Source organism: Corythoichthys intestinalis, chromosome 16 (assembly GCF_030265065.1).
Source record: "Corythoichthys intestinalis isolate RoL2023-P3 chromosome 16, ASM3026506v1, whole genome shotgun sequence".
In the NCBI taxonomy this organism is placed as follows: Eukaryota; Metazoa; Chordata; class Actinopteri; order Syngnathiformes; family Syngnathidae; genus Corythoichthys; species Corythoichthys intestinalis.
This window is the reverse complement of record NC_080410.1, coordinates 52472082-52492166: the sequence shown is the minus strand read 5'-3', so window position 1 is coordinate 52492166 and position 20085 is coordinate 52472082. Positions and strand designations below refer to the sequence as shown.

At 41.7% G+C, this 20085-nt stretch overlaps 1 protein-coding gene across 3 annotated transcripts in view; it reads right to left on the bottom strand.

Moving 5' to 3' along the window:
* Window positions 1-5569: 5569 nt before the first annotated feature.
* gjc1 (gap junction protein gamma 1) overlaps window positions 5570-20085 on the bottom strand; it is a 78367-nt gene continuing 63851 nt past the window's right edge. For 2 of the 3 annotated variants that reach the window (XM_057860757.1, XM_057860758.1), the window contains exon 2: window positions 5570-7949. In XM_057860757.1, the coding sequence (XP_057716740.1) occupies window positions 6450-7895 (1446 nt within the window). In that variant the 5' untranslated portion in view covers window positions 7896-7949 and the 3' untranslated portion in view covers window positions 5570-6449. Of the gene's footprint in view, window positions 7950-8193; window positions 8620-20085 lie in introns of those variants that run through there. The other variant, XM_057860759.1, reaches the window with a different exon arrangement.

Below are 20085 nucleotides of genomic sequence, written 5' to 3'. Positions count from 1 at the left end.
GCCGATTGCCTTGGTTTTTTTCCACGGCGAGACGTCCAACACATGTGTACGGTTAAAAGCGGTGAGTACTTACTACTTGTGTTTTTATTGAGTCTTTTATTACCTTTTCATTGCCTTAAAATACTTTTTGCATGTGTTTCCCGCTTATACTTTTAAGCATTGTTTTCTTGTGGTAGCTTTAACCCTTTATTGCCAAATGTATCACATTTGATACACCTAAAACATTTGATACACCTAAAATTTCATGATTTTGAGACTAAGTTAGAATTTTGACTTTTCTTTTTGAAAAAAAAATTTTTTTTTAATTATGATGCAAGTCAACACATGCATCTGCAGGTTCCATGAGAGAGACAGAGAGGGGAAAAAAGGATTTAGCAAGGGTTATAGATATTAGAGCACTTATTACAAATATTCATTTTGACTTTTCTTTCTACAAATTTGAAAAAAAGGTGTCATTAGGACCTTATTTTTCAAATTTTGGGATTCTCTGATAATTGCTTCATGTTGCAGGTATTTAAGGGTTAAAGCAGATTGTTGATCTGTTGACCACATTAGTCACGTAGCGTATTTAATTTGATATTGCTATGTTGAAGTATTTTCTTAAGGCATCTTTAGTATGTTCTGTCTGTATGCATCTTAACTAAACAAGCTGAAAGCGCACGGTAGTACTTAGGGTTTCAAATTCGCTTCTTGTAGCACATTTTGGCAGAACACCGGTTTTGTCCTACTCTCGTCTCGTCTTATCCCGTCTTTCCTATTCATTTTGCTTTTTCTGCTCGTTTTGTGAAATATTGACTGCTGTCCTCCTCATGAATGTTTCTCTCGGGTTCAAATTGAAAGGGCTGAACAGATGACATGTTTATGTCGCTAGAGTCATTCTCAGGAATCCCGGCAGCGTAGTCCAGTGACGTCACCGCCCTGCAACGTCAACAATAATGGTGGCCTACTAGTTAAACTAATTTAACAAGTTGTAGAAAAAACAAAAACATCAAGAAGGGTTTCAATATCAAATTATTTTAACTTATACTGAAAGGGATAGTTACTTTTCTCGCAGACACCATATAACTGTTTGCATTAGTCTAACACAGTGGTGTCCAAACTATTCCACATAGGGCCGCAGTGGGTGCTGGATTTCATTTCTACACAACAAGACGACACGTTTTCACCAATCTGGTGTCTCACACGTGTAATCAGTTGATTGCAGTCAGGTGCCGCTTGTTCTAGCACAAACTTCATTGGTTAAACTGTCTGTGCTCTATAGGTAGGGACAAAAACCAGGACCCACAGCGGCCCTTGAGGAGAGGTTTGGACACCCATGGTCTAACAGATTCATTATAGTAAAGAATTTAACCATAGTTTAAAGAAACAAGCTCCATGCCCTTTGACACTGTAAAGAGGACCAGCTTATCAGCCGTCGCCTGATAAACAATGGAAATGACATCAGCAGCTCTTCGGTGGAGTCAGGACACTCCCGCCCTACCAAGGCAACAAGTTGATAGCTCGGCGCCTTAGACGTCAAGGCATGCCGAACCCCCACCTCAGTGGCTGTGGCAACCATGAACCAGCCACGAGAGATGAAACATGAACTTGACCACCCAAACCTGCCACAGAAGGATTATCCCAAGACAACACCCAGGCACGCCTTTCGCCCGCCCCACTCCACAGCAGCTTTCAAAAGACTGAACATTTTAGCTAACAACTGTCGCTTCTCGGGAACATTCCGATGTATGCGTTGTTTTGCGGACCCTGGATCCAACATTGCCTCTCCGTCGTCTGTTTTGCCTTGCTTTTTGATCACTGTCAACGAATAAATTGTCAACCTGTTTTCGGTGAGCCTTCTCTAAACCGTTCAAAATTGAGTCAGTACATAAGGTTAACGCCGGCGTGAACGCGCGGGGTCTGGACACCAACTGGTTCAGCTGTCGCTGTTCCGGCAGCTTGGCTGGGAAGCCGAATTCCTTCAGTACTAATGTTTATCTTTTAAGAACTGCAAGTCTTTCCATCCGTGGTTCCCTTTAAAACATCCGCTTATGACTAAGCAATTTTGTAGTGATTGTTGAAACCAGAATGGGTGGCATTACAAACTTTCCAGAGAGTTCTACGAGATGAATTTGGCAAAAATGGTGAGTCGCCACTCAGACATACGTATTGACGGCCCAATAGGCTATTTGTTTTTTGAGCTTCTTTGGAAATTGTCAGCTGCCTCTTCTTCCATAGAGAGCAAGCTTGCAGAACGTCACCTCTCACGCTCGACTGACTTTGACTTGCATTCACCGATGTGTTGAAGCAATGCAAACACAAGCTCGTTCAGGGGGCGTTCTGACGCATGGCGCGTAGCCCGCGGGCGGGTCCCTGCCATTGACTTCACTTTTTAAGCCTTTGCTCTTCAACACGGCCTTCACTGTACAAAGTCGTTTCTAAATTCTTTTCTTTCTTCTTCTTTACATTATATAAAAATATATATTTCCCTCAACTCGTTCACTGCCATTGACAGAGATGGACGTCAAATCCATTTGAGCTGGACATTGACACGGTTCAGTGCCGTGGACGGCAATAGGCGTCCGATCCATTTTGACCGGGCGTCAGTCAGTTCCAATGGATTGGATGTCTATCACGGTCAATGGCAGTAAATGAGCAGATTTATGAAAATGAATAGGGTTGTTGATCCGTTTCCTTCATTTGAGTGTTGTAATATGTCAAAGTAGTCTAGCACCGTCAATGGCAGCCAAGAAGTTTGTTTTCTTATTTTACAATTGGAAGGCAATTTAAAACACGACAACCATAAAATACCCACACAGTTAACTCAAAGTTTTTGCCCCCCCCCCCCATCGTTATACAAAAAAGGGTATGAAAAAAATGCCACATTGCTATGTAAAAACAGACCCTAACTTTTTTTCTCTATTGTTTGTATCCTGTAACATTGTATTTAAAAAAAAAAAAAAAAAAGGAAGACAAGTGACTTTTACAAAAGGATCGGGGTTAAGTATGGCCATGGCATTCCGGTGCTTGAAATCTTGGCACTGACACATCACACAAAACAGTGCTTGGTCTTATTGTATTTTTTTTTTTAAATGGCTTTAACCCTCAGAGTTTCACATGATTCGGTCCAGAAGGAAGACATGAAATCCATCACAGCTTCTGCTGTAGATGCAGCGGCCAACTGGTACTGCAATAACACGGGCCGTCAATAGGGGGCAGTCAGAAAACAGAAAAGTATGGAATAGTATGCACCGTGTGTTTGAGGACATAAGAAGAAACAATTGCAACGGGCAAACGCACGTAAGACATGAACACTGTTTAATGCATACAAAGGGGAAATCGATCCTCTCACTTTATGGGAAAAGTCACATTAATCAATAAGGATTTGGATCTGCTTTGTGTGTTCTCACTGGGCATTTTTTTTTCTTTCAAAAAGGCAGACAGTGAGAACAAACTTTGTGAGACATGAGAGTGGCAACGGTTGACAGTGATAGACTGGACATAAGTGTCAGCTGCACAATAAATATCTTGTCCATCTCGCAGGATTCTCTAAGGCAGGGGTTCTTAAACTTTTGGAGTCCAGGGACATCTTTTCCCAAACACTTGCTCACCATGAGAACAAAACTATGGATTGAACCACACTGTTAGAGACCAAGATTTGAACTCACCGAGACCAAGGCTTTCGGGAGTTGACAACGAGACAAGAAGAATGACACAGACAAGGCCAAGACCATAAAAATCTATTTTAGAAAATAAATAAATAAAATGTATCTATACATATGTACATACAGTATATTGAAGTATTTATTATATATACTGTGCTTATACATATGTAAAATGTATTAATTTTTTTGAAAAACTGCGATGTCACAGCTTAAGTTCAGAATAATAAGGCTCACAGTTTAAGATGATGGCATCCCATTAGTATAGCTTCATACCTCCACTGAAGACTAGCCTAATCACATCTCCGCATTCACAAGCAAAACAAGAAAAGTATATTGCAGTGGCAGTTTTAGGGGTTGGGCCACAGAGCGACTAGCCCCGCCTCTCATTTGAATGGCCCCTGAGGTATCCCTGTTCCCGTTTTAGCACAAAGCACGGCAATCGTTGAATCCTTCTTTTCTGCGCACAGTATGATTAAATACAAATGATGACAAACTTAACTGGTTCTATGTTTTACCGCTAAATGCAGAGTAGTCTGCCTTGTTGACCAAAACAAACACTGAACACAGATGGCAGCGACACTTGGCCCCTGAGGGTTACACGTGGCCCCTTCTTGGCCCCCGTTTCAGAAAAATCCGAAAACCGCCACTGAAATGTCGTAAGCGTACAATCTCTCAAGCAATATTTACTTGAGGATTGTTGACCCCTAACAGGGCACTGTCATTTAGAACATGTTATTGGAGGCAAAAACCATATAAGAATTCATTTGAATAAACTCAATTGGGACCTGGCGTGCATCTCTGTGGACATCACGTTTTGGGTCATGTAGGCCTCACTTGGAAACCAAATGTTAATACAGTGGTACCTCTACATACGAAGATAATTGGTTCCAGCACCTTATTTGTAAGTCGAAATAGTTGTATGTCGAGCAGGGTTTTCCCATAAGAATACATTTTAATCTCATTCATTCGTTCCACAGCCTGAAAACCTACACTAAAACTTAAAAAAAAAAAAAAAGCTGCTACTATTGCAAATAGCGCAGAGCAAAGCAAATACATTATGAATAAAAATCAGAATTATAATATAGTAATAGTAATGTTAATAAAAATACCTGTAAAAATGTGACGAATGAGGTTCTTATGTGGCGGATGTGCGTGGTGTACCTGAACGCACTGCGTGGCTGACTTGACAGACGAAAGGAGGGAGGACTTTTTACTTTCACGTTGTTCAGCTGGGGCGAACAATAAGCATGTTGTGTTGAGAAAGTTCTGAAAGAAATGATTAAAAACCTGACGAAGCTGGCGAAACACAGCGAGAAACAAAAGTGGTATTTGCCATGTGGCAAAAAAAATGCCACATTGCAAAATTTATTTTAACACACGGCAAAAAAATGCCACATACCTAAATCAATTTTACCACATGGCAAAAAAATGCCACATTGCAATAAAAAATGCCACATGGCAAAATCCATTTTGCCACACGACAAAAAAATGCCACATGGCAAAACCACTTTTGCCAAATGGCAAAAAAAAAGCCACATGGCAAAATTTAGTTTGCAACATGGCAAAAAAGATGCCACATGACAAAATTTGCCACATGGCAAAAAAAACGCCACACGGCAAAACCACTTTTGCCACATGGCAAAAAAAAAAAAAAAAAGATCCACATGGCAAAATTTATTTTGCCACATGGCCAAACAAATGCCACACAGCCAAACCACTTTTGCCAAATGGCAAAAAAAATGTCACATGGCAAAATTTAGTTTGCCACATGGCAAAATCAATTTGGCCACAAGGCAAAAAAAAAAAAAAAAATGCCACACGGCAAAATTCATTTTGCCACATGGCAAAAAAATGCCACACGGCAAAACCACTTTTGCTACATGGCAAAAAAAAAAAAGCCACATGGCAAAATTTATTTTGCCACATCGCAAAATCAATTTGGCCACAGGGCAAAAAAATGCTGCAGGGCAAAAAAATGCCATATGGCAAAATCAATTTGGCCGCAGGGCAAAAAAATGCCATACGGCAAAATCAATTTGGCCACATGGCAAAAAAAAATGCCACACGGCAAAATTCATTTTGCCACGTGGCAAAAAAATGCCAAATGGCATATTCAGTTTTGCCACATGCAAATACCACTTTTCGTTCTTGGCCCTGCTGCGATTTTTTGGGGCAATGATAATTGTCACCTTAACTTATAAAGACTGTAGGTCAGAGGAGTTCCGTCGAGATTCGAGACACTCTACAGCCGTATTGTCAAGTCAGTTCGCAGATGCGCCCACCATGCTCATATTCCAGCTTGATTTCAATGGTACGCCTCAGCTTTTTCCATTTTTCGCCACCTGCACTCACCTATGTTGATTTCTCACAAGAAAATCCACTGTGCGTCAGTCTTGCAGGAAAACAAAGTAACTGCGGCACTGTGATAAATCGTATTTCGAGCATGTCGTCGGATGTGGGAAGCAATCGCGAGTTAAATTTTACGTCGAAAAAAATCGTGTGTCAAAGCCATCATATGTCGAGGTACCAATGTATTGCGGGATACGTGACCCGAAATGTGATGTCTATGTATGCGTTAAGGTTTTATTATGATTATCTTTTTAAATTGTGAACAATTTATTATAAAGTAGTAGTATCCCAAACCATTTGTATTCCCCCCTTTGTTCAACACCCACCCTTTTAACATGACCTCTACTTGATATAGAATGGACACCCCTTCCCTTCTTAAGTTTTTTTTCTCTCCCTGGTGCAAAGGTTTAAGAAGCCCCCGCTCTAAGGCACAGGTGACGTGGAGTCCGCTGTGAGCTAAATCCACACGGAGGGTTTTCCCTCCCCTGATTTGCTGCTGCTGCTGTTGCTGCTGCTGCCTCCGCCGCTACTCCCGCCCCCCTTGCCGTGCTTGAGTCTGTGCTTGCGTTCCTTGGGAGGCTGAGTCTGGATAATGTTGCTCTGGGGCTTGTCTTCCCGGCCGTCTCCGAGCTGCTCCTCGGCGCGATGCTGCTGGCTGTAGGCCTGAATGGCGGCCTCCAGCTGGTCCTGGGCCTCCTGAATCATGTCCTTGTTGAGGGCCACGCGGGCCTCGCCCCCGGTGGGGAAGTTGTCTTCGTTGCTGCCGAACTGCTGCTGCTCCTCCTGCGCGATGTTGGCCCGGTTCTGCTTGCACGCCATCTTGGCGTTGCTCAGGTCGGTGTAGGGCATCTGCTCCGGTTTCACCACGATGTTGTATCCGGGAGGCGCCGACGGAGCGTTCCAGGAGAAAGGGTAGCCCGCGTAGTCGGCGGGCCCGTCGCCGCCCACTCCGCCTTCCGAACCCGCCTCGGGTCCCGCGCCGCCGACCGAGCCCCCGGCGCCCACGTCGGGGCCCAGCAGGCCTAGCTGATACTCGTCGTCCGAAGGCGGGCGGCGGCGACGGCGGAGGATGTCGCAGATTGAGCCGATGCCCAAGTGGAGCATCTCCCAGACGTTGAGCGTCAGGCAGAGGACGGTGACGCCGTACATGATGCGCAGGAAGATGGTTTTCTCCGTGGGCCGGGACACGAAGCAGTCCACGCTGTGCGGGCAAGGCTTCCCCGAACACACGAAAATGGGCGTGACGCGGAAGCCGTACAGCAGGTACTGACCCGTGAGGAAGCCGGCTTCCAGGACCGTGCGGGTCACCAGCTGCAAAACGTAGACTCGCATCAGCCCCTCGTCTCGGATGCGCGTGCGGCCGTCGTGACGGATCTTGGGTCTGGGCGTGGGTTGCAGCGGATCGCGAGGCCTTTTGGGAGGCTCCATCTCCGGGACCTCGTAAATCATGGGATCGTCCTCGCGGTCGTCCTCGGTCTCCTCCGCGCCCCGGTGCTGCCGCGCCCCGAAGCAGATTTTCCTGGGCTTCCTGTGCGTGTAGCCCCCTCCCGTGCCGGTCCTCACCGCGGCGGCGCCGACGCCGCCCTTGGCCTCGTCCAGTCTCGCGATCTTATTGACCGCGTAGCCCATGTACATGAGGGACGGCATGGCCACCAGGATGATCTGGAAGACCCAAAAGCGGACGTGGGAGAGCGGGGCGAAGGCGTCGTAGCAGATGTTCTCGCAGCCCGGCTGGCCCGAGTTGCACACGAACTTGCTCTGCTCGTCGTAGTAGATGGACTCTCCTCCGACGGCCGTCAGGACGATGCGGAAGACGATGAGCACGGTGAGCCACAGCTTCCCCACGAAGGTGGAGTGGTTGTGGATCTCTTCCAGCAGCCGCGTGAGGAAGCTCCAGCTCATGGTGTCGCTGGACAGTGGGGCAGACAGTGTCCCTCTCTCACCTGCTCACAGACTCTAGAGGAGGGGGAAAGGGGAGAAGAACAACGGAGCGATTACACCATGATTTGCTCACAAACAACACATCCATCCATTTTGTAGCCTGAAGAAGGCTTTTCAACCATGACAGCGTCTATTACGCCAGTTAACAAATGGTGCAAATTAGCAGCTCCTACTCAGTCCGACACACGGCTTTAAGGCCTTTACAGACAACGCGGTGAATTCATCCTACACAGAGGACCTGAATCACTTCCTTCCTCACCAGGGTTGATTGTGACGAGAAGCACTGTAAAACAGCACTGCCAATGCAGAGGGACGAATCATCTACGACGGTATGCAGAGCCCCAAAATCGCATCAACCCCTGCAAAGTCACTGGACCCGATCGAGTAGGGATGGAGAAACTTGAGAATCGGAGCAGCGACAACAACTTCATCCTGAATGCGGCGAAAATGAAAGAGATTATCCTCAACTGCAGGGGGAAAAAAGCCCACCGCTCACTGTTCTCTAAATACCGACGGTATTATAGCTTTCAATGGTGAGTCCACACCAGCCATTACGCAAAGTGGTCAATCGACGCAAAAGTGATTGGTACGAAAAGAGAGCAGAGGCTCCACTTCCAGAGGCGCTTGACGAAATCCATCGTCACCTGCGGTCAGATCTATTTTACACGCTGCGCCTGGAGGAGCCCCCTGTTTACTAAGCACGCCCCATTTTGTAGAAACAATTGCTAATAACCTGACCTTTAATTATTCAGTTGGTTTCAGGAATGGCTCATATGAAAGCTAAGACCCCCCCAAATGATGTTGAATGTACAAAAATATATTTGTTTCACTGAAAAAGATTTCTCATTTAATGAAGACATAAAGGTCCAATTTTGGCAAGACAAAAGTTTTGTCGCATACAAAAAGTAGTGTGAAAATTGAACAAAAAATGTACTTCAACTACAAAAATATGTTACATAACAATCGAATTAGGTAGTGGTGCTGTGAGATCCAAATGTAATGCTTGAAGGATTGCATCAATGGGCTTCGGCAAGGATTCATTTATTGATGAAGTCATCAGAAACATCACAGAAAGCAGTCTTGCATGCCTCCCAGACTTCATCAACATTCTTTGGTTTCGTCTTCCATGCTTCCTCTTTCATCATACCCCAGACATGCTCAATGATGTTCATGTCTGGTGGCTGGGCTGGCCAGTCCTGGAGGATCTTGATGTTCTTTGCCTTGAGGAACTTTGAGGTAGAGATTGAAGTATGCGCCGGAGCACCATCCTGCTGCAGAATTTGTCCCTTTTTATGGTTAGGCAGCTAAGATTTGTTGATATTTCAGACTATTTATGTTGCTTTCCACCCTGCAGATCTCTCGCACACCCCCATACTGGATGTAACCCCTGACCATGATTTTGCCACCACCAAACTTCACTGTTTTCTGAGTGAATCTCGGATCCATGCGGGCTCCAGTAGGTCTCCTGCAATATTTGCGGCGACTGTGGTGTCATTCAATGGAAGATTCATCTGAAAAATCCACCTTTTGCCACTTTTCCAGCATCCATCCTTTTGACAGGCTGTGGGCCTTAGCAAATGCCACACGTTTTTTTAATTGACTGGACCCTGAGAGAGATCATTTTTATTTTTAATATTTTTGTATTTGAAGTACATTTTTTGTTCAATTTTCACACTACTTTCTGTAGGCGACAAAACTTTTGTCTTGCAAAAATTTGACCTATAAATGATCAATCTTTTTTCAGTGAAACAAATATATTTTTGTACATTGAACATCATTTGGGAGGGTCTTAGGTTTCATATGAGCCATTTCTGAAACCAGTTGAATCATTAAAAGTCAGGTTATTAGTAGGGCTGTCAAAAATTATCGCGTTAACGGGCGGTAATTAATTTTTTAAAATTAATCACGTTAAAATATTTGACGCAATTAACGCACATGCCCCGCTCAAACAGATTAAAATGACGGCACAGTGCTATGCCAACTTGTTACTTGTGTTTTTTGGAGTTTTGTCGCCCTCTGCTGGCGCTTTGGTGCGATTGATTTTATGGGCTTAAGCACCCATGAGCATTGTGTAATTATTGACATCAACAATGGCGGGCTACTAGTTTATTTTTTGATTGAAAATTTTACAAATTTTATTAAAACGAAAACATTAAGAGGGGTTTTAATATAAAATTTCTATAACTTGTACTAACATTTATCTTTTAAGAACTACAAGTCTTTCTATCCATGGATCACTTCAACAGAATGTTAATAATGTTAATGCCATCTTGTTGATTTATTGTTATAATAAACAAATACAGTACTTATGTACCGTATGTTGAATGTATATATCCGTCTTGTGTCTTTCCATTCCAACAATAATTTACAGGTAAATATGGCATATTTCATAGATAGTTTGAATTGTGATTAATGACGATTAATTAATTTGTAAGCTGTAATTAACTCGATTCAAAATTGTAATCGTTTGACAGCCCTAGTTACTAGCAATTGTTTCTACAAAACAGATAAGTGACACGACTTTTGTCCAGGACTGTAGTTTTTATCACGGAGCTGTGTTGATGCTCAACTCAACCTGTGCACAGGCAAACGGATAGTTAGCGAGAGTGCTTAGCTCACCGAGCCGCGCGCTCCGCTGGAAACACTCTTGAGGGAAACCTCGACCACGGTACGATTTGGCCCACGATGATAATGACTTTCCTGGTTTAGGAAGTTCAAAGGCGACATTGTAATTGAGTCACTAAAAGCAGCCCCCCGACCGCAACATTAATTTGATCTGTTGCTCCTTACAGCATAAACAGACATTCGGAGCCCAGTGTCACTTTGAGGCTGTCGTCAACTTGCCTCTTAAGGGAATTAAACACTGGCGGAAAGAGGATATCAGTATTAAAAAAAATACCGCGGAGCAGCAGCGAGAAGGGGACTAAATAATCCAAATAGGGAATTTTCTATCCCCAAAAACACACACACACACACACACACTCATGCACTTCCTATCTTCATGAAGAAATAAATCCTCTTAGTGAGCCTTCTTCTGTATCAAGTGCGGTTTTCAGGCTTGTATTAGTTTGGAAGGTATATGTCATTATGCTGTGCTGATCTGTTGTGAGAACACGTCTAGAAGGAGCAGGATATGTTGACTATTCGATTCCCAGCTCCGGGGCTCTCATCCAAAAAGCGGCCGGATCAGCAGTTGGCCGGCGCAAACCATCCAACCTGCATTAAGACCCAAACACTAGCTGGGGTGGCAAAATATGACTTTTCTTTCCCCAACGGCACGTGTTTTTTTTGTCAACGGAAAAATCCCGTCCTGAATAGCGGCTGAGATTTAAAAAGGGTCCGCTGAGTTGATAGCTTAACGACAATAGTATTCAACACTTGAAGAGTTGGTAGGAAGTAGGAAGGTCGAAACCAGCCAAACTATCCCAAAACATCATTGGACCTCATGAAATATGGAGACTATCAAAATGTTTTGGGCCAGAATGTAGGGTTTAGTGTCAGAAAACTGGTCTGACTCAGAGGTCATGGGCGTTCCAACAGGATATTGACCCACAGCATGCCTCAAATTGTTAGGTTTTGTGTTGGTTCCCTCCTTGTGTGTCCCTGTGATTGCCCATTGATTTCACCTGTTGTGACTGCTCCTTGTGTATCCTCCAATCTGCATCCTCCTGTGTCACCCATCTGTTCCTCGTTGTCTCGTTACCCATTGTCTCTATGCTTATATAAACTCCAAGTTTCTGTTCACTCCTTGTTGCATCATTGTCGGTTTCGATGTCAAGTCCTGCTCAAGCCCTCGTGTACCAGTCCCTCCGATTAAGTAAATTTTGTTTGAACATTGCCTTTTTGATCCCCAGTCCTTTTGGTTGTACTTTGTGTTTTTGTTAGTGATTATTAAAACGCTTTTTTGAGTTTACCGCCACCTGCCTTGCTGCGTTTTTGTTTCCCTGCATTTGGGTCCACGCCACCTGCCTGCCCGCCCGCGTTTTCCATGACACAAATAGAACCAAGACACGCCCCCAGGGCCAGAAAAAAGAATGAATTTTTTTTTTTTTTTGGTATCGGATCAGCACTCAGTATCGGCAGATTCTCAAAATCAGGTGACTCAGACTCGGGTGCAAAAATATGCGATTGGGACATTGCTACTTTTATATTCCATCTACATGCGCTATTAAGGTTTAAAAACATTAAGCTAGGCGAGACGCTGCCCAGAAACCTCTCAATAGATTTGTTTGAAAATGGACTATTTGCCAACCCAACGCTCACGTGTCAAATCTGTGCTCGCGAGTCAAGTATCGCCAAAAACCTAAAAGTCAGACGCAGGAACATCACAACAGTTGAGTTAGTGCATCCCCGCCATTTTTGTTTGACGTCAGCATTTCACTGAATTTGGGGAGGGGGATTTCCAGGCCAGAGATGTGAAATTTCCCACTTTTCTGGAATGCAGCGCTCGCCCAAGTCTCTCTTGTCTTCTGTCCTCGCTTCCAGCCCAGATGGTGAGGGAATGTTTTTCAAGAATGCTTGCGACGGTAGCGTGCGCATCCATCAGCGTGACCGTATAAGGACACGGCCGCTGGAAGGAACACGTCAGGAATCGTTTACGTGTGCGCTCCCCCCGTCTCGCGTTGTGAGAACAAGTCGCGACACATACAGCCGTACTGCCGTTGCCTTTACATAACGTCCTTTACACTGCGGGCCGCGAAAGGTTAAACGGCTCTTTTGATGTGCCCAATCTTCTGCGTGCAAAGCGCTTGTTTGGAACGATATAGAATGGCAGGCCGGGGCTTTGATGTCTTTAAAATGGATGCGTTTCCAAATTATGCAAATCTTCCCTATCCACTGTCACATTTGAAACAGTGACGGGCGCGGCGGGTGATTTATTCCCAACCTAATGTGTGTCGTTCAAACATATTCTCCTACAAGGTCACAATTCTCTTCGCAGCCATGAAATGAATATTCCAGTGCTCTGCAATATTGCTTGACGATGAAAACGTGACATAATCAGTTAATTATTAGCCTGCCATAATATACATTGATCCCTCCCTATATCACACTTCAAACTTTGCGCCCTCAGTGGATTTAAAATAAATTTAAAAAAAAAAAATACAGTTGAGCTGTACCGAGCCGATTGCGTAGTCTTACTTTCCCTCCCTTCTCCCTGGTCTTTGTTTGTCAGGCAGTGCACGTGCACTGGAGTTGCTTATTAAAGTTAACGATGATTGATTGATGTTTGGCACGAATGTCAAAGCCCCGCATGCATCAATCATCGTTTAACTTGTTAAACAGTTGCTGTGACAACTCATTGTGTGTAAGTGAGAAGCTTGAGTGGATTTGAGTGGACTCACTCAATGAAGCATAGAGTAAAGCCAAGCATTTTTCTACTTTATTCTTGTTTCTGAATAATTCCGTGGGACAGTGACATGTTTAAAACTTATCATAAGTATTACCTTTGAAGTGCTTAAAAATAATTTATTAAAATTAGGGCTGCAGCTATCGAATATTTTAGTAACCGAGTAATCTACTGAAAATTCTATCAATCGAGTAATCGGATAAAACATTTTTTTTTTTTTTTTTAGGTAAAGAGCAATTATAAATATACATGAGAAAAAAGACATTTAATCCAATATTGAACCATTTTCAGTCAATCAATGTCTTTATTTCCGATGTACATTGTTGAAAACAGTCAACAATTGCATCTAAGATGTGACTAGAAAAAAAATTCACTGCTTTCACTCAAAAAACGTCTAGATCTTAATAAAAACAAAAACAAAAAATTCTTACCTAAAAATGGAATTCCGCTTGATAACACACATCACTTGAAAGCTACGTGTTTTTCCCACGTGTTTCAATTGAATTTCCATTTGTGTCAAGCTATTTTTAAGTTCTAGTTAAGTTTTAAGTTAGTCTAAACTGTAAGTCCTGATAGGATTTTGAGTTTTTGCTGTGTTCAAAATAAATGTATGATACCTGCTGTATTGGAGCACATTAGGGTCCAGTGCTACTTGGTGTTTTATTCAGCAATGACTACTCAGCTAAAACTGACAGTTAGCTTTATTATGTTTTAATTTGACACCCTCATCACTCTACAGCGCTGTGTTTTTACAGATTAAATAAAGCCTGTATGTAAGACACGTTAGCCACACATCGACAGTGGTCATAATCAATAGAAACCTAGCCCTCCGAAGGGCTAACGTTACGTGACCGATTGACAATAACGTTATATTTATTAGTGCTGAGAAGTCTACTGCTTAAAGATGGCTGCTGTTTACTAACTCTGCCCAGACGCGCCCGAGTCTATCATTTCGCATCTAGTCCTAAATGCATGCGATATCTATGAGACGCATCGGACACTACCTGCTACCACACTAGCATCATGCGGGCCTAGTTTGTAGCGGCTGTCGGCTGCAGTAAGGTTTAAAAAAAAAAAAATTTTTTTTTTTTATTGCTTCTTCCTCTACGCACGTGACGTCAGCGCGTTGTCCCGCATTATAAGTAGTCCGGGCAAAACGTGATGCTTAGAGCTGGCAAAATTAAACGATTCCTTGAGGTGAATAAAATGACTCGGATCAGTTTTGAAACTCCAGCTACTCGAGTTGCTCAAGTATTCGTTTCAGCTCTAATTAAAATACATATATGGCGGAAAACACTCAGGTGACTTGAAGACGCCCAATTTGGCCAAATTTCAAAATTGTGTGATATACATCATTGGAAAGCTTAAAATCTCAATTTTCTGGGGGAAGAAAAATTTCGAACGGGAAGATATTTTAAAAAAGATTTTTTGTAAACAGCGACACCCTAACTGTAGGTGAGAGCATGACAGGGCATAATTAAAGACGCCATGATTTTAACTAGATATTATTGCATACTTAACTCGTTTCGATCCAAAAACTCTATGTAGCATGTATCACTGAGTGTCAAGACACAGTTGTGAATGACCACAGCTAGATATTTGGGGGATTTTATGGGTGACACATGGTCATATAACAAGGGTCGCGATGCAGAAATCGCAGGACTGGTCGAGATTTTTTTTCGTATATTTACCCTTTTAAACGTTTTTTTTTTCTTTTCATTTTTCTTTGTTTGGATCGATAATTTATCATCTAAATTATCGGGGTAAATGCGACAGTAACAAAAAAAAAATACAATTAAGCGATAATTACAAGGTAGATCTCCGTTACTAATTTACAGACAGTTTTTTCGTTGTGACGTCATTTGTTTAAAAGTTTAAAATATGCAAGTGAATAATTTTTTAAAGTCGTTTTTTTTTTTTTTTTAAGGAAATATGAGACATTAATGATTCTAAGCTAAAAATCACATTTTGAATAAGAAATATAATTAATTACCTTCGTTTTATGGCTGGGTTGAAACAAAAAAGGTTGCGCGACGTCTGTAAATGGGGGTTTCCAGGGTAAAAAGGATATATTAAAAATATTTCGGGGGCTTAACGCAGCATGAAACTGCTATGGCAGCATACAGATATATATATTTTTTTATCAAACACATCAGTTCTTTTGGCTTAAAATACAGCAATTTATTTTAAAGAGGGGTGCAAGAGCAGAAACCGCTTTTTCAGCCATGGCTGTGTTTTCCGCCATATACATTTTTTTTTATATACTTTGGAGGGGGGAATGAAAAAAACATGTCTTATAAGTATCTCATTCCAATGCTGAATCTGAATGAATACATCGAACACACCTTCCAATTTTTATTTGTATTTTTTTTTCACTGTATGTTATCGTAATCATAGAGTATGTGTTGTGGTCATTAGTAAAAGAAGCAAAACATATGTTAAAACACTCATTATGAATTAATAGCCAGTTTAGAAAAGGTGTTTTTTTTTTTTTTTTTTTAAATCAATGTAGGAAGGACCGTACAAGTACGGATGGATTTTGGGAATGAGTTCCATAGGTGAGGGGGCAGCTACGGAGAAGTTTTTTTTTGTGGTGGGGTGGTGGTGCTAATACAGTGGTATGAAAAAGTATCTGAACCTTTTGGAATTTCTCACATTACTGCATAAAATTACCATCAAATGTGATCTGATCTTTGTCAAAATCACACGGATGAAAAAACTGTTTAACTAAAACCACCCAAACATTTATAGGTTTTGATATTTCAATGAGGATAGTATGCAAACAATGACAAAATGGGGAAAATAAGTAAGTGAACGATCACATTTAATATTTTGTGCCCCCCCCCCTTTGGCAGCAATAACTTCAACCAGACGCTTCCTGTCGCTGCAGATCAGTCTGGCACATTGATCAGGACTAATTCTTCTCTACAAAACTGCTGTAGTTCAGTCATGTTCCTGGGATGCCTGGCATGAATGGCTGTCTTTAGGTCATGCCACAGCATCTCAATGGGGTTATAGTCTGGACTTTGACTTGGCCACTCCAGAACATGTATTTTATTCTTCTGAAACCATTCTGAAGTTGATTTACTTCTGTGATTTCTGTTAGTCTTTAGCGGACACTCTAGGGTTCCTTTTTACCTCTATAAGTATTCTGCGCAAAACTCTTGGGGTCATCTTTGGTGGACGGCCACTTCTTGGGAGAGAAGCGACAGTGCCAAACTCTCTCCATTTGTTGACAACTTCTCTGACTGTCGATTGATGAACATTCAGACTTTTAGAGATGGTTTTGTATCCTTTCACATCTTAATACAAATCAACAATCGTTAATCGCAGGTCTTCAGACAGCTCTTTTGGATGAGCCATGATACACATCAGACAGTGCTTCTCATCAAGACAATTCTTACCAGTGTATTTTATAGTGGGCAGGGTAGCTTTAAATCACTCATCTGTGATTGGGCATACATCTGACTTAAATTGTTTGGTAAAAAAATGGTTTTATTCATCAAAATTCAGTCCATTTCATTGTTTGCATGCTATTCTCATCAAAATGTTAAAAAACCTATAAATGTTTGAGTGGTTTTAGTTAAAACAGCCACTGTTTTTTCATCTGTGTGATTTTGACAAAGTTCAAATCACATCTAATGATTTTTATGCAGAAAGGTGAGAAATTCTAAAAGGTTCAGATACTTTTTTCATAAGAATGTATGTTAACATGTTTTAATTTGTCGAACCAAGAGATTAACCAGAATGAGTTTTATAAGGTAAACACTTATACCACTGATAGCCAAATATTAAACATGTTTGAAATGTAAGGTGTTTTAATGTGCAATACAGAGGTGCTGGCGGTTTGGCTTCATTCGGTTTGGTTGAGGGGAGGGCTAAAAAGCATGTTTGACGATACGCTGCACAGTAAGTCACAATAATGGCCCAGATTTAACACTGATTTATGACTAAATTGAACCACCATTTCAGCCTACATGTTTGTACATGGATCGTTGTGTCATGAAATTTTTGTAATGTAAACTATGTATGTTCTATAAAGGTTGCATTACAAAACGACTACCAAAAAAGAACTAAAATTAGGAAATAAAACATCTATTGGACATCAGGAGATGCCATGGCGCTTCTTGGCCAAACGAGGCGCTGCGTCCATTTTCACTCTCCCGCTGTTTCAAACACTTCATCTAACCTGGCACTTTGCTTTCACATCCTATTTGCGTCCGCGGGACCTTGTAGGGGCAGTCGGGGGCTACACAAGCTGAATCAGCGCGTCAAGTTAGCGGCGGCGTGAGTCAGCAACGCAACAGCAACACAACACAACCAGAGTGAGTCCGACATGAAAGCCTTTTTAAGGGATGGCCCGACCAGCAAGTTCGGTGGCCCCATCACAACCGCTACAGGCAACATATAATAAATTCCGTATACATTTCAGATAGTAATTTAATTGTATCTGTGACGCTTTTAAAAAATGATTTCACTTTTGATGTTTTTTTTTTTTTTTCATCAAAAACCATAATTGTCAACAAATCAGCCACTGTGATAAAACATTTCAATTTAGGCCTTTACTTAAAAACTCAATAAAAGCCCATGGCTGCCACCTACAGGACTGGAGCACTGCATAGTATTCTTATTTGCAGTCAAAGCATACATTAGAAATATTTTTACTAGGGCTGTCAAAATTATCACGTTAACGGGTGGTAATTAATCACATTAAAATATTTGACGCAATTAACGCACATGCCCCGCTCAAACAGATTAAAATGACAGCACAGTGTGATGGCCACTTGTTACTTGTGTTTTTTTTCTCCCTCTGCTGGCGCTTTGGTGCGACTGATTTCATAGGTTTAAGCACAATGAGCATTGTGTAATTATTGACATCAACAATGGCGAGCTACTAGTTTATTTTTTTGATTGAAAATTGTACAAATGTTAATAAAAATAAAACATTAAGAGGGGTTTTGATTAGGGCTGTCAAACAATTAAAAATTTTAATCGAGTTAATTACAGCTTAAAAATTAATTAATCGTAATTAATCGCAATTAATCGCAATTCAAACCATCTATAAAATATGCCATATTTTTCTATAAATTATATATATATTCTGTCAAATAAATTGTTGGAATGGAAAGATAAGACACAAGATGGATATATACATTCAACATACGGTACATAAGGGCTGTAGTGGGCATTTCACTCTACTGACATTTAAATCTGTCTATGCTGTCCTCACTCCGAAGCGTCTACTTTTTCCAAAGCTAGACAGCTAGTGAACGACGCCTTAATAATCAAACTTCTTCCTTTTTCATCTGATTTATAAATAAAATGGCCTCAAACCATTGTCCCCTTTAGATCGTCGTAAAACTACAAAAAAAAAAGTACACAAGCATTGCATTAGCAACAACTAAACCAAACCTTAACAGGTGATATTAATTAGGGGACAGAGTGACACACACACCTTAACTCTCTTACAACAATAAGACAAGTAGTGCTCAAATTTCTTCCTCTAGCAGTTAACCTTCCACCTATCTTCCAATTTGCGCCCTTTGATTACGGAAAAGTTAGAGGTAACTGTTTATTTTATTTTATTTTTTTTAAACAATGCACTCCCAACAGCTATATAGACCCTACTCACCAACGTCACAGAATGACGTGTCGCTGTATCCGGCCACCATATTGTATCCGTATTCTCAGTGGTTTCAATTTGTCGTGCAATTTATAGTGCAATTCATGGAAGCCCCGGTGCTTTCAGACGCGGTACACTCATTGGATGCGTTGCATAAAAGGCGTTATGTGGAAAAGCTTCAGTCTATCCATTCGCCAGATCCATATTTGATGCCTAAATGGATATTTTTCGACCCGGTGTCTTCGCCCTCTCTGCCTGACATCTGCTACCCTGATATCTACAACTATCTTGTCCACACAAAATCAGCCTATTGTCATGAAAGTTTGAAAAACTTTAAGAGCAGCACTCTAAGCAACATTACCCCGTGTGACCCTTTACTTCCAATATTCTAAAAGGCGACAATCAATAAAAAAAAAGTTGATTGCGATGGCCGACGCTTCAAGGATAGGTGGATATTGGACTATTTCTTCAATAAAACATGCAACAACTGTTGCAAAGAGCAAAGAGACAGTCGCTGTTTTCAAAGAGTTCGATGTGACGCAATATTACCAAACAAGACACGCTGACATGTACGACAACATTACAGGGAAGATACGCAGCGAGAAATTATAGCAACTTGAAGCTAGTTTCATTTCACAGCAGCAGTATTTCGCAAGAGCCTGAGTGTCGAAAGAGAACGCCACAAAGACGAGATTGTTGAAATTATGAATTAAAACAATTATAAAGCAAATGTGACACACAGAAGGGCTTGCTAAAATTTGTTTAAATATATTGTTCTATGTAAATCAGCCAAGGTAGCCCCCCGCATTTTTACCACACCAAATCTGGCCCCCTTTGCAAAAGGTTTGGACGCACCTGTTTAACTTCTTTCACTTGGTACCAGCTAAATATTATTCAAAAAATAATGATGGTGGAAGAAATAAGCATCTTGAATTTGAAACTGTATGTTGTCGGCGATTAGCCTCGCAATGATCTTAATTGTGGTTGTCAGCCCAAAACCTTCTAAATATATATTAAATGCATCTTACCAGATATAAAATGACTACTACATAATCCGTAGTGATCGTTTGGTGCCCAGTTTTCTTGTCGAATTGCAGCAGTCCATCTCTCTCTGCTCTCCGGGTCTCTCGGAATACGGTAGAACTTCAAGTCTCTCCGTCTATCTTCTCTGTTATTGCAAC